The sequence below is a fragment of the Ornithodoros turicata genome, chromosome 3, assembly GCF_037126465.1.
Source record: "Ornithodoros turicata isolate Travis chromosome 3, ASM3712646v1, whole genome shotgun sequence".
Classification (NCBI taxonomy): domain Eukaryota; kingdom Metazoa; phylum Arthropoda; class Arachnida; order Ixodida; family Argasidae; genus Ornithodoros; species Ornithodoros turicata.
The window spans coordinates 80,771,808-80,792,658 of NC_088203.1; the positions used below are offsets into that span (position 1 = coordinate 80,771,808).

Genomic DNA, 20,851 nt, shown 5'->3' on the forward strand with positions numbered 1-20,851 from the left:
TACTCCTAATTGGTTTGGGATGCGGCTGAGGCAGACCACAATTAGGGACGACATAAAACATGATGCTGATATGGTGTGACTGTTAGCGTGTCTGGCCGAAGATTGGAAGACCCAGGTCCTATTCTTGGTGTCCATACCACTTTTCCTTGAGTTGTTTGAATTCATCTGAGCTGCCTCTCTTTTTCATCTGGACTTCGTTGCGTTCAACCAAGTTCTCCTACGATTGTTTTTTTGTTTATACCACAATGCAAAGACATTTTTTAAGTCACAGAAACCTATCAGGTCAATGACTCAGATCACATTATGGTGGGGAGGAAGCATTGCAAAGATGGGAGCTGGCAGCACCTTTATTTTGCATACGCTGTATTGTTTACATCTTGTTGTGCAATGTCTGATGTTCATGACTGGGAAGCAGCATTTGAATCATCCTTCGTACATTAACTTTTTGAATACTGTATTTCCACAGCTCTGAGCTGCTTATACCCTCGTTATACATCAAATGCGATTGAAACCTATTTATCTGTTATGTAATAATTCCCTGTAATGCAGATTCCCTGTAACTGTGAGGAGCAGATATACTTCAATAAATATTTAGAATAAAGCAAATGTAGGGATTTTTCAATGGAACATTGTACTGTGGGGGAATGATTGTTTGGATCCACAAGACCATGGCAAAGCTACCCTCCACTGGATGTGTTGCCATGGTGGAGAGATACCACTATTGTCCTTGGGATGGGGGGGGGGATATGCATGCTCAACTCTCACGAAAAGTCCGGTAACTGCTTGGACATCATTTATAAGCTCGTGAGATGTACCCTTTCCCCCTTGTCTTTATCTTTAAGAAACATACCCCCCCCCCCTTTGAGATAACTGTGTAGCCGTATCATGGGATCATTGATTGATCCAGTTTCAGTTGTTTTAATTACCTTTTGTTAATGAATGCTCAGCAAAATAAACTTCGTGCGTTTCTTTATTTAAGTGACTTGTTACATTTTGCTTTTGATTGCTCTTGTGCTGAACTTTGTGATTCACTACACATGTTCAAGTACCAAATTGCTGTTTTTTTTTGTTTTGTTTTTTTACATCTGCCCTCTCTGCCTAGATGCTGTGCTGCAACACGCCCGCAAAATTGTTGAATTGCAGCGGTTTGAGTTCGGGAATTGTAAGGTGATTTTGAAAACGTACACCATACAAATTCAGAATTATGACCTGTACATCACATGTGCAGCTGAGCCACTATTTATTGCGTACGAGTTCACGCTGCCGACACACAGTTTTATATCACGTCGACATCCACAGTCCGAGGGCCGCTATTGCATGTTTATGATGCTTCACGACGATTTCTGGAAACCCTCAACAGCACCGACACTTGAAATCTGTTTGTTTCTTTGGAGTTACCGCAGCCGTACCTGAGTCAGTTGTAGAGTGGATGTAGTTTCTTAAAAAGAAATTCCGTCAGAATGCATCCACTCCCCACCGAGTAGTCCGTAACAACGAGTCATCGATGCAGTCTTCCGAGTGTCGAGAAATCGCATATTGATTGCCATGACGGAAAGCAAGAATGGTTCTGAGGATAAAGCACACAGTGGACAAAAAAGAAAATCTGGACGCTGTCTGCCTTATTCAACGACTGCCACATTTCAGCTGCTCAGTGTTTGTTCAGTTTGTTTATGCGTGCATGTGGGTTCTTGTCTGGATTGCAGGGACGAATTTAATGGTGGACTGTTGTGGCTCGTTATGTCGAACCCAATGTTATACGCATGCAACGTGGTTGCCGCTGTACGCGGCAGGTAGTACGGATCCCTTCCGAATACCAGATACAGTGTTGCCCGTAATATTTAATTTTAATTTTCTAATTAGCTACACCGCCGATTGGAATGAAATCTGTTCCGCTTTTGTACTGATTGCTTGGACTATCGAACAGCCACGTCAAATGACGTTTGACCTCAGCTGCTTTACAGTACCTTTAACGCCGGAAACCAACAATTTGACCAACTTGCCATTGGCCTTGAATGGCCAACACAGTCACAGTGTGGTGACAATCAACGTACGTCGGTTCTGCATCTCGTCAATTCTCTATCACTACATCGGTATTGAGATAGTGCTGTTGGCTTGGCATCTCGCCGTACAAGTTGACAAAGGTCAGGTCCGGGTGCTGGACTATGTCGTGCGCTACAGGCAATATAGTAAACGTTGATGGCACTTGTGCAGTCGTGGATGCTGTCCCGGGCGCCGCGCGGTTGCTCGCTTTTGAGGTTGACATTGAAACTGAGACATCATTTGTTCAGTTTCTATCTTGCAGTGCAGTTTCTATCTTGTCTTGAAGAACTATTTGTTTCGTGAACTCTTCTTCAAATTCGTCCTCGGTGAGCATCAATTCTATCTCGCTGTCAATTTGTTGGAGGTGGATGTTTAATCTGCGTAGTTGCTCCATCCTCACTTGGAATAACGATTACATGTTGCAGTTCTTCGGTGGATCGTTTGCGTTCGAGGTCGGTCATTAAGATTATCACCTTCGTTCGCAGCTCCTGTCGGTTGTGGATCAGATCAAATCGTTCCATTATGCCAAGTTAGTCCTGTTGTTACCCACTGTTGTCTTCCCTGTCGGTTGAGTCGTTCAGGTATGTCAGGTTCCTAAATCGATCACGTTCGTCGTTTGTTCAGATCCCGGGTTTCGGCACTATTTTGGAATACAGTACAAGGAGAGCAAGTAGGTGACGATGTTTATTGGATGGTGCTTAGGAGAAGATTGTCTACGTGAATGTTTACGATCACCTTTCCACTGCACATTGCCTGTTACACCATTAAAAGAGCTAACGATTTATTTCCCACCTCCAACGACAGACAGACATCATCAGTACATTTTAATAATGTTTCACAAGTTCTTTCACGCCTCCCCGCATAATATTAATAAGGAGAATATGGATTGCCATATTTCATTGATGCGCCAAAGGTGTAGGATCCACCCATAACGAGCATCCGGTTGGGTTCAGCACAGTTGTCCCCAGCAGTGTATAGTGCGGAGACGTTGTTCACTACAATTGAACAGAACGATTCAGTAAGAGAGGCAAATTAAGAGAAGCAAAGTGACCAGAAAACAAAACTACGAAACTAAAACAAAAATGCTATCGCTGAATTACGCATTGAATCAATTCCACAGTCATCTTTTCCCGTCTATAAAGAACTCTAATCTAACAGATGTCGTAAAAAGCTGTGGTTCAAGTGCAGTTTGCTCCAATGACAATCACCAGGGGAAATTCTACATTTTGTTGTGCGAGAAAAACAGAAAGTAAAATAAAATGACACAGTGAAATGCCGAGGAACGTGCTTTTACGAGAACAATTGAGTGTAAAAATTACCAGCTTAACGTCTCTCAGTGCATGCATATCGTTGCGCTTTCTTGTATTCTAGAGTTCAAGTTACTTCAGCACGTAAATCTTCATCATAGATCTCCTGTAACACTTGTTTTTTTTATCTATTATTATAGGTGCTGAAATATAAATCAGGAACTGATATTATATGGTTTCAAGCTTACCGCTATTATAGTAGTCCGTAACGGTCACCGGAGCCGGCTGCAAATTGCCGACCACAGTGATCCGGTTCTGGCGGAAGCGGAAGCAGCTGCCTGCCGGAATCACCTATTCAAAGAATCGAAACTCAATAATATGTACACAAATATTTCCCAAAGTCTATAGATCTAGCAGCTAAGCTCTGACTCGCTCCAATCAGCTATATCGTTCTACAGCACGTGGCCGTTGCACACCCAATGTGATTTCTCCTGCTGTCTGCACGGCGACGAATGTTTCAGTTAAATATCACGGAGGCTGCACAAAGTAGCCGAAGATTGTTTCGAGTGTATTTTTATGGGGCAGACATTATCGCACAAGCTACTGCTTGCATGTTTGCGCCAGCGGCGCGTAGAATAGTAACATCACAAATTTCTCATTTCCGGTGTGTAGTTTTCGATGTTCTCTATAGTTGCTAGAACTCCGCCGCGTATACGGAACTGGCAACCCAATGCAAGTGAACTTGTTATCACCCTATGTGCTACACGTATTTTTTGATCCCATAGTCGCAGTTTATTGGTACCATAGTTCTATAATCTGCGCCAGCGCAGTGGGATATTCACTCCTCAGAAAAATGTAAAGGTGCCTACAAAAGTTCACGGAACGCGCAAATAGTGTACTTTTAAGTGCTATAGTATTTATGATCGATTCCCACTGCGTTTTCTTGAGGCAGGGTATCTGGCAGCATCAGACCTGCACTCATTGGCTGCTTCTCGGAAATCAAGTGTGTGGTGATAACTTGTAAATGTTCCCAGGCGATAACAAACGTGGGCAGCAAACGTGGAAAAACTCCTTCGCAGGCATGTGGGCTCCAGAAGCGCGAAGCAGGGCACACTCCCAACAGCAGCATTGCACAGAGCAGACAGAGCGCTTCTATCGCTCGTATTGGGCGCTTCGTGATTGCGTCAGGTGAAGTGTGTCCGTCATATATGCCGTGTGCTTCCATGGACCGCGCTCTGGTTTGCAATTCGTCGACGGTGCCCCGAGTACTGACTCGGACTCTTTGATCTGCGCTTCGCAGCTTCGTGGACAGCTGAAGCACGGCAGAATTGCATGTAAGCAAATATTCCTGTTCGTTAACTTGTACGCTGCTGTGTTCATGGGGCAGCAGCTGTGGTCAGACAGGTCGGCATGTGATTTCGGTGTGAAACTTCCCATACGTGTTCAAGCGCGGACACAAACCGCCATGACCAGCGGCATGGCCGAGTGGGCTAAGGCGTCCGCTCGTTGGTGGTAACCAAGGTCGTGCTGAAGACTGGGAGGTGGTGGGTTCGAATCCTACCGCCGGCTGTGCTGTCTGAGGTTTTCCCTGGGTTTTCCGAAGACTTTCCAGACGAATGTCGGCACAGTTCCCCCTGAAGTCGGCCCAGGACGCATACTAACCCCCCTGTCCCCCACTCCTTCCTGCTATCCTCTCTCCGTCTGTCCACATCTGTACGTCGCTCATAGCCACAGTTGCTTCGCGGCGCTAACACCCAATCAAAAAAAAAAAAAACCGCCATGAGTGAGGACGCTCTTCCAGATGTCTTTCAGATACCTCGGGGCAAACACAACCACATGTTTTACTCATCTTCTGTCCCATGGTGTCTCTTCGGCTTGAGATCGCCTTGAATTCGGCCCTGAAATTGTAGGCTTAACTTGATGCACAAATAAGCTGCCCCTTCGGATATAGCGCTCGTAGAAACGCAGGCCCTTTGTGATCACCGACAAGCCTTCGTCATAGCCTCTCGACTATGTTTATTCGGCATCTCAAACCCGACAATCTGTTAGTTGGTATCGGGCCATCTCCGTGACAAGTCGCACACCTCAGTCGACGGTGCTCCGAGTACTGACTCATACTTTTTGATCTGCGCTTCGCGGCTCCATCCGAAGGGGGACCCCACGGTTCAACTTCTGGACTGTGGGACTTCCCAATCGCAAGTTTCATTTGTTTTGACCGCAAGAGATCTATTGTGTTCCATGGTTTATGCAAGCCCAGTCCGTTGTAATATTTTATGTTCCCGCATAGCCGGTCGAGTGTTATAAATGATGCTATGTAAACAAGTGTGTGACCGGACTGCTCAATGATCGAGTGACTGGACGGTCCCGTCCCAGCGTTATTTGAACGTCGGGTACCTCTTTCTCACACGTGGTATAGACCTCACTCCTGCACGTGTGTGACACACACCGTGGGTGTCCTGGCGCCACGCACCCGGCGCAAGCAGTTGTCGGCGGAGGATGACCTCCAGTTCAAGCGTAAGTCTATGTGCAGCGTCATCTGTGTACGAGGGAGACATCAGACCAACGTAAAGCGCAGTTGCGCAAAATGCGACAAGCTAAGCGGGCGACGCGAGACGGATGAAAGATGCAAGCTGAAGCTAGCTACGCAAGCCACCAGCAAATAAGTTAACAGGCCTCCCCTTCCCCTCCTTCCCACTAACCTCTCCCCCGAGCAACGTGCCGCTAGACTATAGGCAGGCAGACCGCTTCTCTGCCAAACGTTACCGTTTAAGTGTTACCCTTAGCGTTTAAACGTTAAATGGCTCACGAAAAGGACAAACAGCACCAACTTTATCTGCAATGCAAGGGGGCCGCGCGGTGGACAAAAACAAACAAAAACACCCACTTGTCTCGAGATTTCCGAAAAGCTGGTGCGGCGGGCCAAGGAGAACGACGAACATGGAGGCCCTTAAAGGAGCAGTCTAGAGGCCCACAACTTTGTTTCTGTTTTTGGTCAGTATGGAATGTTAGGCGGCCGAAAACAGTTTTCCCACAATTAGTGCAACCGTAGCTAAATTGGGACGCCTGCAATAGCTCCCCGAAGCTCCCGCGCGCGAAACACCCTCCTTCGCCTTCACGATAGCCACGTGATGAGCGCCACCACACACGTCACTATGTGACGCAAGTGGTGAGGACGCTCCTCATTGGACTTGGGATCACATGATCGAGGTGAGCAACAAAGCTCAGGCCGGAGCGTCTGCTACCGCTTCGGAGACGCCATGCACTCTCCGGCTTCGTGATGTCCGAAACCGAGGGTTTGAAGGCTGTCCACGACACAACCACGATTTTTTGGGACCACGATTTTTCGGGAAGAACGAGTGGTGCAGCCCGAAATTAATTGCGTTTGTACAGCAAAAACCCCGTGCTTATCGACTGTGTGCAGCCTGTCCGACAGTTTTCACCGCGCAGTTGGTTCAGTGGCTAACAGGTGGCGCCACAATACCGCCGCCATCGCTAGCTTTCTGCTGCTGTGAATTCTGAGATTGCACAGAAGCCACGGATATATTACTCTTGTGATCGTAATCTTATTTTCTGAGGCTGCGGATATGCTTCTTTTTTTTAAAGAAAACGTGATATAAATCATATAAATAATAGAAGTCAACAAGAAGCAGCTCGCAATGTTCGTAGCAGACGGTTTTTCCTACGAACGAATGAGGGGCTCTCTACCACGAACGTCACACTAGAGTGGGTGTGGTCTGCAGTTGGAGCGCTCCGGTCTGTCACCGCGGCAGCGATTTTCCAAATTAATTGCACCGTGGTGATACAACTTTGGACAGAAATATTTTGTGGGAATGCTTTTCACATACTGCTTTACAAGATGACAGCAGTTTTGGGCCGTGTTAGATACCACTTTAATGCTCCTTTAACATGCAGAACCCCAAATGCGGATGCTACCGACATAGCGACTGACCCGGAACTGGCGACAACCGAAGTGCCGGCGCCGCCACCTACTCGACAAATGACGAAAAACATTTGAGGATCAAAGACGGCTAATAATACTCTCTGTGGGATAGAGAAGCGTGTATGATTGTTTTGCGATAATCCATGTATTGTCCACCTGAGCGTCCAGAACATGTCAAGGTGAGCTCAAGGCCGTCAACTGCTGCTCGTAAACGAAAGGAACATTTCACCCGCGCACGATAGATGGCATCTTGCGCTAACGTGCGCGTGCGCATGGGCAGCGTGGCGCGAAAACAAGATGGCACATGCTCGCTCTTGGAACTCAGTGTCGATACTCTGAAGCGTAGCTTATAGTGACTCTAGGTGCAACAGGTGTGCCCATACTTGTACCGTGTACTTGTAGGTAGTATTCACCATTGAACTCGAAGTAGTTCAATTTAAGGACCAAGTCCACTAGAGCGAGTATGGTTTCCGAGTCTTTTCTGGTGTTTGTTGTAGATAGGGTATTGCAGAGCTAGGGCTGTGATTCCGTCGTTGTGTGGGATGTTAGTATACAGTGATGTCACATCCAGCGTGGCTAGTATTGTGTCCCTACCAAATGTACGAGTGCTGTTTATATCTGATTATTCTGAGGAGGTGGGGTGTGTCTTGTACATGCGATGGCAGTGTTGTCGGAATATGGCTTATATACTGGTCCAGGAATTTCGAGAGTCTTTCTGTTGGTGTGTTGTTATTAAATACAATTGGCCTGCCGGGGATGTCAGCCGTATAGAGCTCGTTGGCGTGTACCTTGTGGATTTTTTGGCAGCAAATAGAAACGACCTGCGCCTGTGTTTGATGTGGTGAAATATCTGAGGTCATCACATGTGATGAGCTTTCGTTCGTGGAGGTCCTGTATGGTATGGGTTATTAACGCCGTGTGCTCCTTTGTTGGGTGATGGTACAGTTTGAGGTAGTGTTGCGTATTGTTGAGTTGTCTACGAGCTTCAGAAACATATTTATCTGTGGACCAGATGACGATACTCCCACCCTTATCTGCGGGCTTGATAATGATATCATCTCTGTCAGCTAGGGCTTTCATGATGTCACGCTGTGTTTTAAGGCTGGTTCACACTGCCACATTCGCGCTTACGGGCTACGGGTTGCGCTTACGTAGTACCCGTCTCGTTGCCCGGTACGTTCCTCCATCGTTCACATTACTACGTTTCGGCGCTCTGTTCCTCCAATGAGGAGCGGCCTCCTAGAGCGCCATCCTTCCGAAGAAAAGTGAAATAGAGCCACAGAGCAGCATGGCGTCCAGCGTCCCGGTGCCGGCTGCTTTAGAAGACAATCAGACATTCCTTGACGATGTTCTTAACAGTTAACTGTTAATGTTCTTAACTTAACGCCATCGTCGACAGTGCAACGTACAACTCGCTACTTCGGACGAATTCATTGAGCGAAGATATCATCTGACAGACCCTCTGCTATGCTAATTGTCATGCATGAGTTTTCTTTTATTCGTGGCATCCTTGTAGTCGCTTCTTTTGCTATTGTATAGCCAGGGAAACTTCTCAACTTGGAGAATAAGCTTCTAAGACAGGAAATGTTTGCGCCATCTTGCAAGGAGACGGGCGAGACAAAACGCACGCGCGGCATCCGAACTTTTCTGCCATCCTATTGGCCAGTGCGCTTACGGTTACGGAGCTTGCGGGAAAAAAGTTGAAGTTTCCTCAACTCCTTGCGGAAACGATCTTGCGGGCGCCGTCTCTTCGTCGTCATGGCAACCCCCACCGTAAGCGCCCGTAACCCGTAGCCGCAAGCGTAAACGTGACAGTGTGAACCAGCCTTTAGTGAGGTTGGACCACGCGAGCTTTGGGAAATACCGCGAAGGATGTCGTTGCTTACTTGTTTAATGTAGAGGTCTAATGCGGGTTCTCGGCCGTGATTTGGTGTCCAGGTTGATGGTAGTCGGAGGTCGTTGTTGTTTTTTGGGGTTGTATTTATTTTTATTATTTTCTTGTTGGGCCTGGATCGTAGCGAGTTGCGCGTAGCACTGTTTCCTTAATATTTTTAGGAACGTACGGGCTGTGTTGCTAAGGGCTGATGCCCACTAATGGCCACTACTGGTGGTGGCCAAGTGCGTCACCTACTGTAGTCCTCACATGCCTCTACTGTTCATCGTCAGAGAATGCCCGCGATGAGCTCTTAAATGCTGTCGCATCTCGAATGCCAATCTGCACAGCGAGTTCTGCAGTTTTTCTTTTTCTTTTTTTTTTTTATTCAGCGTGACGCCATAGCGGAGGCGGAAGCTGGCGCGTTCATTCGTTCAGAGGGTTGGACGAGTGCGCTGGAACCGACACCCCGCTGTAGCTCCGGTAGCACCATCACTTCAAGGAACACTACCGCACTGTGTAGCTACCAACGCCGCACATGGGCACCTTTCTGAACGTGTAGACAAGCCTACCTTCGGCCACCGCTAGGATGCCGCACCGAAGAAACAGTACAACGCTCGCGCGTTCCCGAAACGTTTCTTGGGACCTGTGAAAGAGTACTTCAGAATGCTTACCTGTAGTAGTATCAGTAGTGAATTGGCACCAACTGCATACGCTTGGACGGCTCCATTACAAAGATGCTGCGAAGAAAAGCCGGTTGAAATCACCTAAATTGGACCCGTGTCACGCTCAAAGAATGATAATTATACATACACCCTGCAGGGAAGTAACGTCAACGGCATATCCAGACAGGAGTGTGATATCAATGACGACCGTCTTGGCATAATAATACTCCGTATTCCTAAAGGAGAGCGAGACCTTAGTGATCTCGCACAGAGCACTGAGAACGCGCTAAAACATTCAACTCTTCCAGAAAGCGCAACATCGAATGCCCTCATTCGACCTTGACATTGTTGGGTGGAGTATTTATTGCAGAAAAAAAAAGGAAAGATAAAAGGGAAAGGCAACCTTGTTGAAATGTGGCATTATCTCATTAGTAGGACCCGGAATTTTACTAATTTGCCTATAAATGCCTATAAACACCGACCTGGGACGTTTTCGGGGATGTCTATCTTATTATCGATTTCTGAAGGGTAGCCTTCTTTAGCATTTTTAGAAGCCATAACAGCCTTTTTTTTGTGTGTATGTGTGTGTGGTGAAAGTGCAAGTCCACGTTTCATGCTCACGGTCAGTGCTTCCTTTATGCTTTTCGTTTCCGCGTGTTTGCACTTTTTGTTCTTTTTTTCGTTTGGTTTCTTTCAATACTTTGGTTTGCCAGAAGGTGTTCATCTATTTCTGATCAAAATATTTGCCGTTTCTTCTCCTTTTAAGAACGTGATGGCGGAGAACTAAAAGTATTATAATTATAGCTTGACTCTAGGCCGCCTCAGCATTCACGCTGTTCCGTAGCCTTTAAACGAGCACGGTTTTCCTGCATGAAGCACACTGAAACACTAAGCACTAACAAAGACAAAGAGCGTACCAGATGAATGTGCCTATCTTCTGCATTTTATTGCTTATTTTTGTGTTTCTGAGGGTCTAAATACCTGCCTATTTCCATCGTTTTCAGTGCCTAACTTTGCGGGCCATACTCATCGCTATAGTGTACCTGTACTGTGTAGTGTCCTACGTGGTTTAACTTATCAATATGTTAGAATCAAGTCATAAAATTTGTAGCAATTTGCGTCCATCTTACCAGACACAGATGGTAACATCTGCCGCGGAACAATCGCTTGGTGAAACGGTCGTTGCGTTCACTTGAAAGGTGTAGGATGGTGGCAAGCTGTTCACGTTGAGGCTATATTTGACCTGAGGGAAGTCATTTACTGTTATTCGGTTTCCTAAACCTTGAGTGTAGCAGGAACTATAAAAAGTAAAAAAAAATAAAAGAAAAAAAGAACATCCATGCATGGGAAGCAGGAGTATTAAACAGACAATAGCCCTATACATGATCAATTAAATTCGCTTTTTATTGCTCGAGGCAGCTTTTCCTTCACATAAATGTCCATATGCCAGGGGCATTCGTACGTAAATGCATGGACTGCGCTCTTTGCTTTTTCTTTAGTAAAGCGAACTTGTAATCTTGTACCCCTGCCAGACGGCCGTCTCGATGGTCATGGAAAGCGATGACCACCCGACGTTCCGATGTACATTGATGCTTGACCGTTGCTGCAGGGGCGATTCGATGCGCATGGAGAGTCTGACACGTCACACGTCAGATGGCGCCACGTGTGGTAAGCGAGTTCTGAGCTAAGTTTTTATAGGATAAAACACGTGTACAGAGAAGCAAAACTGAGTGCGAAAGATAATTTTGGAACTTTAATACTCTTTTTATTGTTCATTTGTTTGCATTTTACTTCTTGTCGTTGTTGTGATGGAAGCAGAGGAACTCTCGGAGGGCTCACGGGGTGCTTCGCGCATGAGCGACGTGGCGGGCGCAGTGGTGAAGGATAAAAACGTAAATATATGATTCTCATTACACGGGGCTGCTCACATTACACATAATTTTGTACTTTATTAATTCTATTTCCTCTCTTCGCCGCTTTATTTTAATTTTTTTCTTTACCACTTGCTTGCTTTCTGGGGTCGAGAGTTCCACCGGCAGTTTTCGATTATCATCAGCAGATTCAATGATGTATCTGTAGTCTCCATCGAGTTGATGACCATGCAGTTTAATAGCAACCAAAAGTGACCGTAATGGTCAGGTCTGTGAATTAATTTTGCCCACCTAAGGGGTCTTCGCCGCGCGCTGAAATCTCGACACACAGCGCACCATATTTAGCGTCCCTCGCGGAAGACGGCGTCCTTATACCCTTATGTCCTTATATCAAGTTGTCACCGTCCTCGGCTTGGTTTGAACCCTCGATCTGTTTGAACCCTCGAACCCTCGCTTTGAACTGTCCAACCCTGGTTGGCACGCTACTGACTAGGCCGGCGAGAGTACTGACTAAGCCACTAAGGCCGGCGAGAGTACGGCAATTGAGATGTGTTTGTTGATAAGATCAGCACCAACCTTAGAAATCGCGCACGGTAATAAGTCCGTGACGGTCATGGGAGTGAGTGTGCGAACGTGATGAATGACCGCTCAACAGCAGGAAAGTCATCACGCAGATTCGAGAAAAACAAGCAACATCCCGTACAATCGACTACAAAGGCACGCTCACAAAGGTAACAGCACAGCCAATCCCTCCTGGACGAATCGTGGTTAGAAACTTCGTCGCAGTTGAGTTTTCGAGGACTCTGTGCTGCATGGGAATAAATATAGCATGTAAGAAGCATTTGGCGGATGCTCGGCGTCATTGGGCTCTGTTACTTACCTGGTACATGAACTTGTTTTCATCAGTTATGGTGAAGTCGACCGAACGAGGGGAGCTATAGCCGTTTGCAGCGGATACGGTGAGCATCATCGAGACGTGAGGTCTGTACGTGGTCTCCAAGACGTAGTGGTACAGCGCATGGATCCCAACAGCATACGCCTGGAACGGTTAACTGTATCCGTCACTCAGAAATAAAATAAAATAAATAAAAGCGATAACCGGGTACAAAGTCTCCAGAAGCCACAATACAGAGTGTTGCAGCGTGACACACTAACGGTGAGCTATATACAGGGTGTCCCACCGAAAAAGGGCCAGGTGCTAAAGAAAAAACGGAGTGGTCTACAAAAATGGAACCAAGTGTACGTGCTTGGCAGTTGTGTGGTCTATCCAAAAATATTTTTTTCATCGGCCATTGTCAATTAATTACCAGTAATTAATTTTTTATAACTTTTTAATTATCGGTTTTAGCTCCCAGATGTCAATGAGAAAGTTGTAGTACATGTCGAAAAAGGCACAACTGAAGTGGTTCGAGTTCGCTATGGCTTGTGGTTTCGTTTTTTCCCGGGTTTAAAAGCTCGTTTCAGATGCCGGGCGGACCGCAATCCGGCACCCGCGCGCGACGATTCCAGCGCCCTCCGGCGTACATTGACCTCGAGATTAGCGCTTGGAGACCATTCTTGGGCCACGTCACGCAAGAGGAAGATATTTCACCTGTTTCACGGCACAGCTATCGGAGCGCACTGCAGTCGTCGCGCGCGGGCGCCGAATTATGGGGAGAGCTCTGTGGTGTGCGCGACTTCTGAAACCAATTTTTAAACTCGGGGGAAAAACGAAACCACAAGCCATAGCAACCTCGGACCACTTCAGTTGCGTCTCTTTCGACATGTACTACAACTTCCTAATTGACATCTGAGAGCTAAAACCGATAAATAAAAAGTTAGAAAATTAATTACTGCTAATTAATTGACAATGGCCGATGAAAAAATATTTTTGGATAGACCACACAACTGCCAAGCACGTACAGTTGGTTCCATTTTTGTAGACCACTCCGTTTTTTCTTTAGCCCCTGGCTCTTTTTCGGTGGGACACCCTGTAGTGTAGAGTTATGTCTCTAGGGGTCCATCAGCTATTCCTCACTTTGAATCGTCTTTGCATGGTTCAGCACGACCGAATGGAATTTTTCAAATAACTACGAGGTTATACACAGTGTTTAGAGCGGTTGGCTACCATGAACTATGCCTAGCTACCAGCAGACCGCTAATTTGTGAGTGGTTATAGAGCTTGTGAGCAAATAGTGTGACAGAAAACAGACGCAGCTCTCGGCACGACGAAGCTCCGACCCGGAAGAGGGGGCGATATGTTTATTAAGAAAAAACAAAGGAAAGGTCAGCCAGACGGAGGTCGGCTTGCTATTAAAAAAAAGAAAAACGGGGGAAGAAAAGAAAAGGAAAAGAAGGAGAAAAAAGGAGAAGAAGAAATGAGAAAAGGTAAAATTAAAGAAAGGGGAAAGAAGAAAAGAAAAGGGAAAGACATCAATTAGGGGTGCCAGATGACAAAAGCTACATGTAGCCAATCTCGCGTCGTCAAATTGTAGCCAGCTAAGCAAGGCTCTCTGTAGCCGAAAAGTTCGTAACACTTCATAATACGTTTTCTTACCGACTATTAATCAACATCAAAAGCTCACAAAAAAAACATTGGTCACTACCGCATAATGACCAAGCACCTGTCGGTACTGAACTTCAGCAATTATTTACCTAATTATAGATAGGACCGAATAATTGTCATCAAAATAGAGCTATTATTGTTCCCGACAGGATATATACAAGGTGTCTCGGTTAAATCCCCGGGCTAAATAATTCGCGGACCGATGCACCAGTCGAAGAACTTTCTTTTTTACGAGTATCTGTCCGATACAGCCTACAACCTGCGCACCCTCTAAATGAGTGGGAGGTGCTCATTATTTAAATAAAAAGTCAAATGAGGTTCGTAAAAGTGAGTTCTAAAGCAGGGCGCCGTCGGCATTAAAATGGGTAAAATGGGACCTTCAGTGGACACCTTTTATCGAAAAATCTGCCACCAAAGCCAGTCGTTTGTTGCAGTTATTAATTGGTTTCGGTTTACATATTTTTGCCGCGGCTAGTCGCGGTGAAGCGCAAAAGGACGTAATTCATTGGTGTAATTCATTGGTGGACATGGGAGTGGAAGAGCGTCCTCTTGCGCTTCACGCCGACCAGCCGCGACAAGAATATGTAAACCGAAACCAATTAATTACTGCAACAAATGACCGGCTTTGGTGGCAGATTTTTCTCTAAAGGGTGTTCACTGAAGGTCCCTAAAGGGATAGTACCTGTTTTAAAGCCGACGGCGCCCTGCTTTAGAAGTTATGTTCTTTCACGAAACTCATTTTAATTTAACTAATCAGCGCCTCCCACTCATTCACATGGTGCGCAGGTTGTAGGCGGTGTCTGACAGATACTTGTAAAAAAGAAAGTTATTCGACTGGTGCACCAGTTCGCAAATTATTTAGCACGGGGATTTCACTCAGACACCCTGTATATACAGGGTGTCCACGCTAAGTGTGAACAGATTTTTTTAAAATATATCAATCACTTTTACCGAGATGAAATCAATTGTAATGTAGCATATGCTGAAGGGCACTCCCTAGAGGGGCATTAACAGACTCCTAAGGCAATGTCTTCATTAACTTTCAATAATTAACTTTTTAATTGTAAAAGCTATGAAGTTGCTCCAATGAGAACATCTGATCTTTTCGGTCACCAGATACCAAAGCCGTTTTCAGAACAAAAATCCGTTCGATCGATCGTCCGCAAAAAATTCGTGAAGGAACGCCATTTTTCTCTTTGTTTGGTTTATTGCGCATCTTCAAAGAAGTGGCTTTCCTTTACCCCCAGTGTGAGAGAGTGGAAGAGCACAGTGCCGCCTCATGCGTCGAAGATTAGCTTTAACTTGCGGAAACAAAACAAAAACACTATCTAGGTGATCAAGGTGAGATCATCTAGGTGAGATCAAAAATCTATCGGGTGACTCTATCGCGACTGCCCTTATCTTGGGCTGCATTTTCTGTTTTCTTTTAATCTTTTTCCAGGACGCAAGAGGTGATAGTGTGCTCTTTCATCCTCTCGTATTGGGGGCGAATGAAAGACGCGTCTCTAGAGATGCGCAATGCATAAAATAAAGAAAAAATGGCGTTCCTTCACGAATTTTTTGCGGACGATCTATCGAACGGATTTTTGTTCTGAAAACGGCTTTGGTATATGGTGACCGAAGAGATAAGATGTTCTCATTGGAGCAACTTCGTAGCTTTTGTAATTAAAAAGTTAATTATTGAAAGCTAATTAAGACATTGCCTTAGGAGTCTGTTAATGCCCCCCTGGGGAGTGCCCTTCAGCATATGCTATATTGCAATTGATTTCATCTCGGAAAAAGCCATTGATATATTTTTAAAAAATCTCTTCACACTTAGCGTGGACACCCTGTATGTGAGGTGTTAAGTTTCACTGTAATACAGAAATCATGCCACATGCCGAAAGTAATCCCACGTATACTGCTGAAACGCTGAGGGGCGAGATGCTTAGTTGGTTCTTATCGTCTGCAAAGCACTGCATGCCAACCCCTTCTGAGTACGGTATGTCACCATAGTTGAGAAAAAGACAAACCCCCGCTTAAAAAAAGAAGAAAGAACTATTTTCTTTCTGTTTCGCATTATTTCTCAGTTTTTCCGAATAGCAAACTTCGATATTACGGCGCCAGCTCAAACCGAAAGTAGCCAAAGTTGACTACTTATAGCCAAATCTGGCAACCGTTGGCACAACTTGAAGAGCGGGTCATGCAGGTCTATTCCTCGTGAGGGTGTAGCTTTGAGGCATATCCCCGAATTCCACTTTTCGTGGCTGCCTTGGTCGCTATGTGTGCTTGTGCACCGCATGCACTGCCAATATGGATTGCATCCAACCGAGTGATACTGCGGTGCCCCGCAAAAGGACCATGCCAGCCAGGAGGAGCTCACAGACCTCCCCCAATGGTGTGAAGCTAGCACAAGGCAGACATGATTTCCCTCTATTACGTGGTAGCCACTTGTGCATTTGTGAGCAAGACTGCTTGTAGATTTTGGCCTCATCTATCACATCAAGTCAGCCGCTGAACATGGCTGTGATAAAGGCTAACATACGTAAGAGTCTGCTGGCTGTCGTGCGTTCCCGGGTGAGGTAATGTGTGGTAGCAAAACGGGCACAACAGAGACGCATATTTTAAGACAGTTAGGTTTCTTATTTTTTCCCATGGCTAATATTGGGCTCCGGTTTGTAATCTTCAACATGCTACACTGGCCCTTTGCCAACAAGTTACACATTTGTCGCCCAATCGATGCATGCTAAAAATCAACGGTACACATCTTAACGAAATTCAATGGAACCGTATCGGCGCTTCTGCACGTAAGAGAAGCAACTGTCCACTGGGGACTTATAGGATGCACTCTCATACCTCTGTGTAAGGCGTTACTCCACCGACGTTCAACTGTTCAATCAAGTACTCCGACACTGGTGCCGCGGGTGTCATGTCCTGGCCAATCTGGAACATGGCATGTAGGACGTATCCAGCAGTTTCCACTTGTTCGTTGTATGTACTGGCAGACCAGTAGGTGTAGTAATCTGACAGAGCGGAAATATTAAGAAGCTGTATCCGATAACTGTCCGATAATAAAGAAATAAAACGTAATGGAATAAAACTTACAGTAATGGTCAGCATTAGCAAGGAGTGTGCGGATGAGTTCAGAGGCCTTGGCTTCTTCTCCTATTCTTGCAGACAGGAAGGCGTACATTGCCAACGAGTGATTGTTGAGCGTGGGTTCAGCTTCCACACATTGCACGACGCTCTTGTAGATGTCGTAGTCCTTTTCTCTCTCTCTGATAACCGACAGCCCCACGTACAGAGTCAAATGCGCCGGAGTCTATGGATTTAGAAGATATATGGAATCAGTAATCCAATGCACACATCAGCCTTCCTTTATGCACACGTTGTTAAGCCGATTAAAAATATCACCGAAAGACGAAACAATCAATATGATGTCCTCTTACGTACGTTTTTTTTTTTTTTTTCGTTAACTTCCCCACGTGTACATGTCTAAAGTTTTCTCTTTGCCCTATATCTGTCGTCTAGTGTAACTTTGAACAATCTGAATGTAAATGCTGGACAGCATTCACAGAAGATTAAAAAAGAAGCAACACTCCCTTCGCTTCGCTCAGCATCTGTTCGTCAGGTATTTATGTGCAGTGCGCAAGGGATCAGGCTAACGTCATTGCGAAAAGAAAAAAAAACAGAAGAAATTTCACATGTTATCTGATGATGTCGCAATAGAATATGGCACTGTGCTGGCCACTGGTACACCAGTGAATGGATTTCATACGTCTGCATAAAGGGTGCTTAATGCAACTTAAACGAAGCTATTAAGAAAATGCAATTTACGAGATTACAGTCTCAGGTGTATCAGATTATTTTCGCGCGTGGTATTTAAAATTCCACCTACTATAGGCACTTAGCGAGCAACGAATTTGTTGTTTTTCTCTGCTTTAAAATGTATATTAAAATAACGTAGTCAATCTTAACTTTTAGTAATTAGGGACGATGCAAATTATATCCCGACTTCCACAGGACGACTGCCAATTAAATTCCGTTGCTGTCTCCTTCGTATTATGCGCCCTGTATAGTTTGGTCACGGCCTCTTTGCCAGAAGCATGCCACGAACTGCTCTCTCATACAAACCGTAAATGCAGGATTTCCTTGACCCGTTTCCCTGTAGCAACCTGTGGAAGGATCCTGTAGGGATTTCAAATACTGTATGCTTTGAGCGATTTCGGCGTCGCTGATACCAGTGGGGTCATTCATGACGCTTGACGCATCTGCCAGAGCCTGTACGGCGAACGCTGTCAGAAAGACACTCCGTTCGTTGTCGGCACCACTATAGCTTCCGTAGGAACCGTCTCTGGCCCTGAATGCCTTCTGCCTTTCATATGCTATGAGGAAGGAGATTGCATGGCGTTACTCTTAGCGTGATAACTACAGTACAACATTGTTGGGGTAAAAGGCTAGACACAGACCTGACGAAACGCGTTCGACGGCCATTTTGCACCCCTCAGCATGGCCAATACCCAATAGATGACGGGGACAAATCATTGAACTTATTTTTCTTTTACTAATTTTCACTAGCAAACATCCCCGTATACAGCATATTTGTAAGTGTCTCGATAAATAAGCCATGAGATGATTTTAATTCACTAGTTACTTTTATATTATTCACTAACTTTTGAGTAAAGTCTTTCAGGGAAACGTTAGATAGCAGGGTTTGAGCCAATCTCTATTTAAAGCCACCTTCTTTTTAAAATGTCCTGAAATGAACACGTACTCAGAGATATCGATCACGACATTTTTCTGTACAAGTAAGCAGAAAGCAAGCGCGTCAAGACCGCAAGAAGGACACGGCCTTTGGCGTGGATTGTGGTGGTGATGAAACTGCTTGCCGTACTCGGTCACGCTCAGGCGGGCAACGGCACGACTATCGAATAGAAGAGGGAGTTTCAGTAGAGCCACGAACGTCTTCGTTGGAACCAAGAATGACCTTGAGCAGCTGGGCCAGGGGAGAGGCAGACAGCAATATCAACAAAGAAAGGCTCTATTCAGTGGTCGGAAACGATATGGTAAGGCAGAGAAGATGTAAGGGGCGGGGTAGGAGTCGGTGGTTTATCTGTGACGTGACGTATTTTATAATGGCCACCAGATCAGCCCCTGCTTCAATGAGCTACGTTACTTCAAAACACGTGGCCCCCCGACATGTAATGGGTGTTGACCTTCCAGTGCTTGCAACTCGCTTGTTTCGTTTTCGGTTCATTTACATAGCAAAATTTTGTTAAAGAAGGTGGGATATTAAATAATGAATTGAATTCTGCTATCTCACACTTTCCTGAAAGCCTCTACTTAAAAAAGTTCAGTCTTGATTTCTTTGGTAAAGTCATCTAGTATTTACATGCTCTCTTGAACAGAATGCATGCCTGCAGAACAGTCATCTCTGCTGCTCTCACAAGTTTTTATTTAAAACCTGTATCGGACAAAAAAAAAAAAAAAATCCCTGTATAATCAGCAGTTGCTAATAATAGAGTTCTTGATTCCGTGCATATATACTTTCGATTTTCGGTATACTTGTAAATTTTGGTGTGTGATATACAGGATGTTTTTTTTATATAAAAAGCTATTAGAGCTGCATAGTTTTCGCAGGTGGCTTATGCATCCAGGCGGACATCCTGTAGGACAGCTATTCCAACTGGACGACTAACTAGCTAAACATATTGACTCAATATCCTTCTATGTTGTTCCAGCCTCAGAACATCAGTTCTCTCTAGCTAAACATAGTTCATTAACTTATTATTATTAATTTGATGTTTTCTGGGAAATGCGACATAGCAGAATTGGACCCAGTTTTTATTCAAATCCATCGTCCTTATTAAACACCCTGAGTAGCGAACGTACCTTTAGATATAACTTCCGAATTTTGCCATGTAAATGAGCCGAAAACCAGAACTACGAACTGCTCGAGCGCAGAAAGAGCGACGGTCATACCACATGAGAGGGTCACGTGCTTTGGAACGATTGAGCTGATTGGAGTAGGCGCTCATCTCTTGGACAAAAAAATAATAATGGTGCCGTGATGTTACATGTAAGGTTTGACTGCCTATCGTATGGTGACATGTTACTCGTGCGGCAGGGTAGGACTGCGGATGATATCCACCACCTGTGGTTCTTCTCACGTGCGCCCGAAATCTCTGACACGCGGCGCTGGAAGCAATGTTTACCTTCCTGACATTGCTGCTGTCCTCGCCCGCGGTTTGAACCCGCGATCCTGAGCTTAGTAAGACAACACGTTACCGAGTGAGCTACAGAGGAGGGCATCTGTTGGAAAGATAGACGACCGCGGCAAGATAAGGCCAAGGTCGTGTCGTTTCTGCGCTAGAGAAGTGCGTAGTTCTGGTCACGGCTCATTTGAATAGCAACATTCGGGAATCTATATCTCAAGATACGATCTCTTCTTTAGGTGTTTAATAAGAGCGATGGATTTGAATAAGGACTGGCTCCAATTGTGCTAGCTCGCATTTCCCACAAAATATCTAAACAATAACTTAATTAATGAAGTGTAGCTAATTAGTTGTCCAGTAGTTGCATACGCTGTCCTACAGGACGTCGGCCTGGCCGTATAACCCAACTGCGAAGACGAAATTTATGCAGCTCTAATAGTATTTTGATAGAAAAAACTGTGCCGCATAAAAAAAAA

At 45.3% G+C, this 20,851-nt stretch overlaps 1 protein-coding gene across 1 annotated transcript in view; it reads right to left on the reverse strand.

Annotated features, from left to right (window-relative positions):
- Positions 1-2,806: 2,806 nt before the first annotated feature.
- The window catches only part of LOC135389706 (ovostatin-like), a 41,768-nt gene continuing 23,723 nt past the window's right edge, over positions 2,807-20,851 (reverse strand). Inside the window, exons 8-17 of the mRNA XM_064619739.1 lie at positions 18,295-18,545; positions 17,266-17,482; positions 17,017-17,183; positions 12,517-12,675; positions 12,364-12,444; positions 10,896-11,008; positions 9,914-10,001; positions 9,775-9,840; positions 3,536-3,638; positions 2,807-3,035 (exon numbers count right to left, since the gene is read on the reverse strand). Coding sequence (XP_064475809.1) covers positions 2,908-3,035; positions 3,536-3,638; positions 9,775-9,840; positions 9,914-10,001; positions 10,896-11,008; positions 12,364-12,444; positions 12,517-12,675; positions 17,017-17,183; positions 17,266-17,482; positions 18,295-18,545 — 1,373 coding nt within the window. The 3' untranslated portion in view covers positions 2,807-2,907. The remainder of the gene's footprint in view (positions 3,036-3,535; positions 3,639-9,774; positions 9,841-9,913; positions 10,002-10,895; positions 11,009-12,363; positions 12,445-12,516; positions 12,676-17,016; positions 17,184-17,265; positions 17,483-18,294; positions 18,546-20,851) is intronic.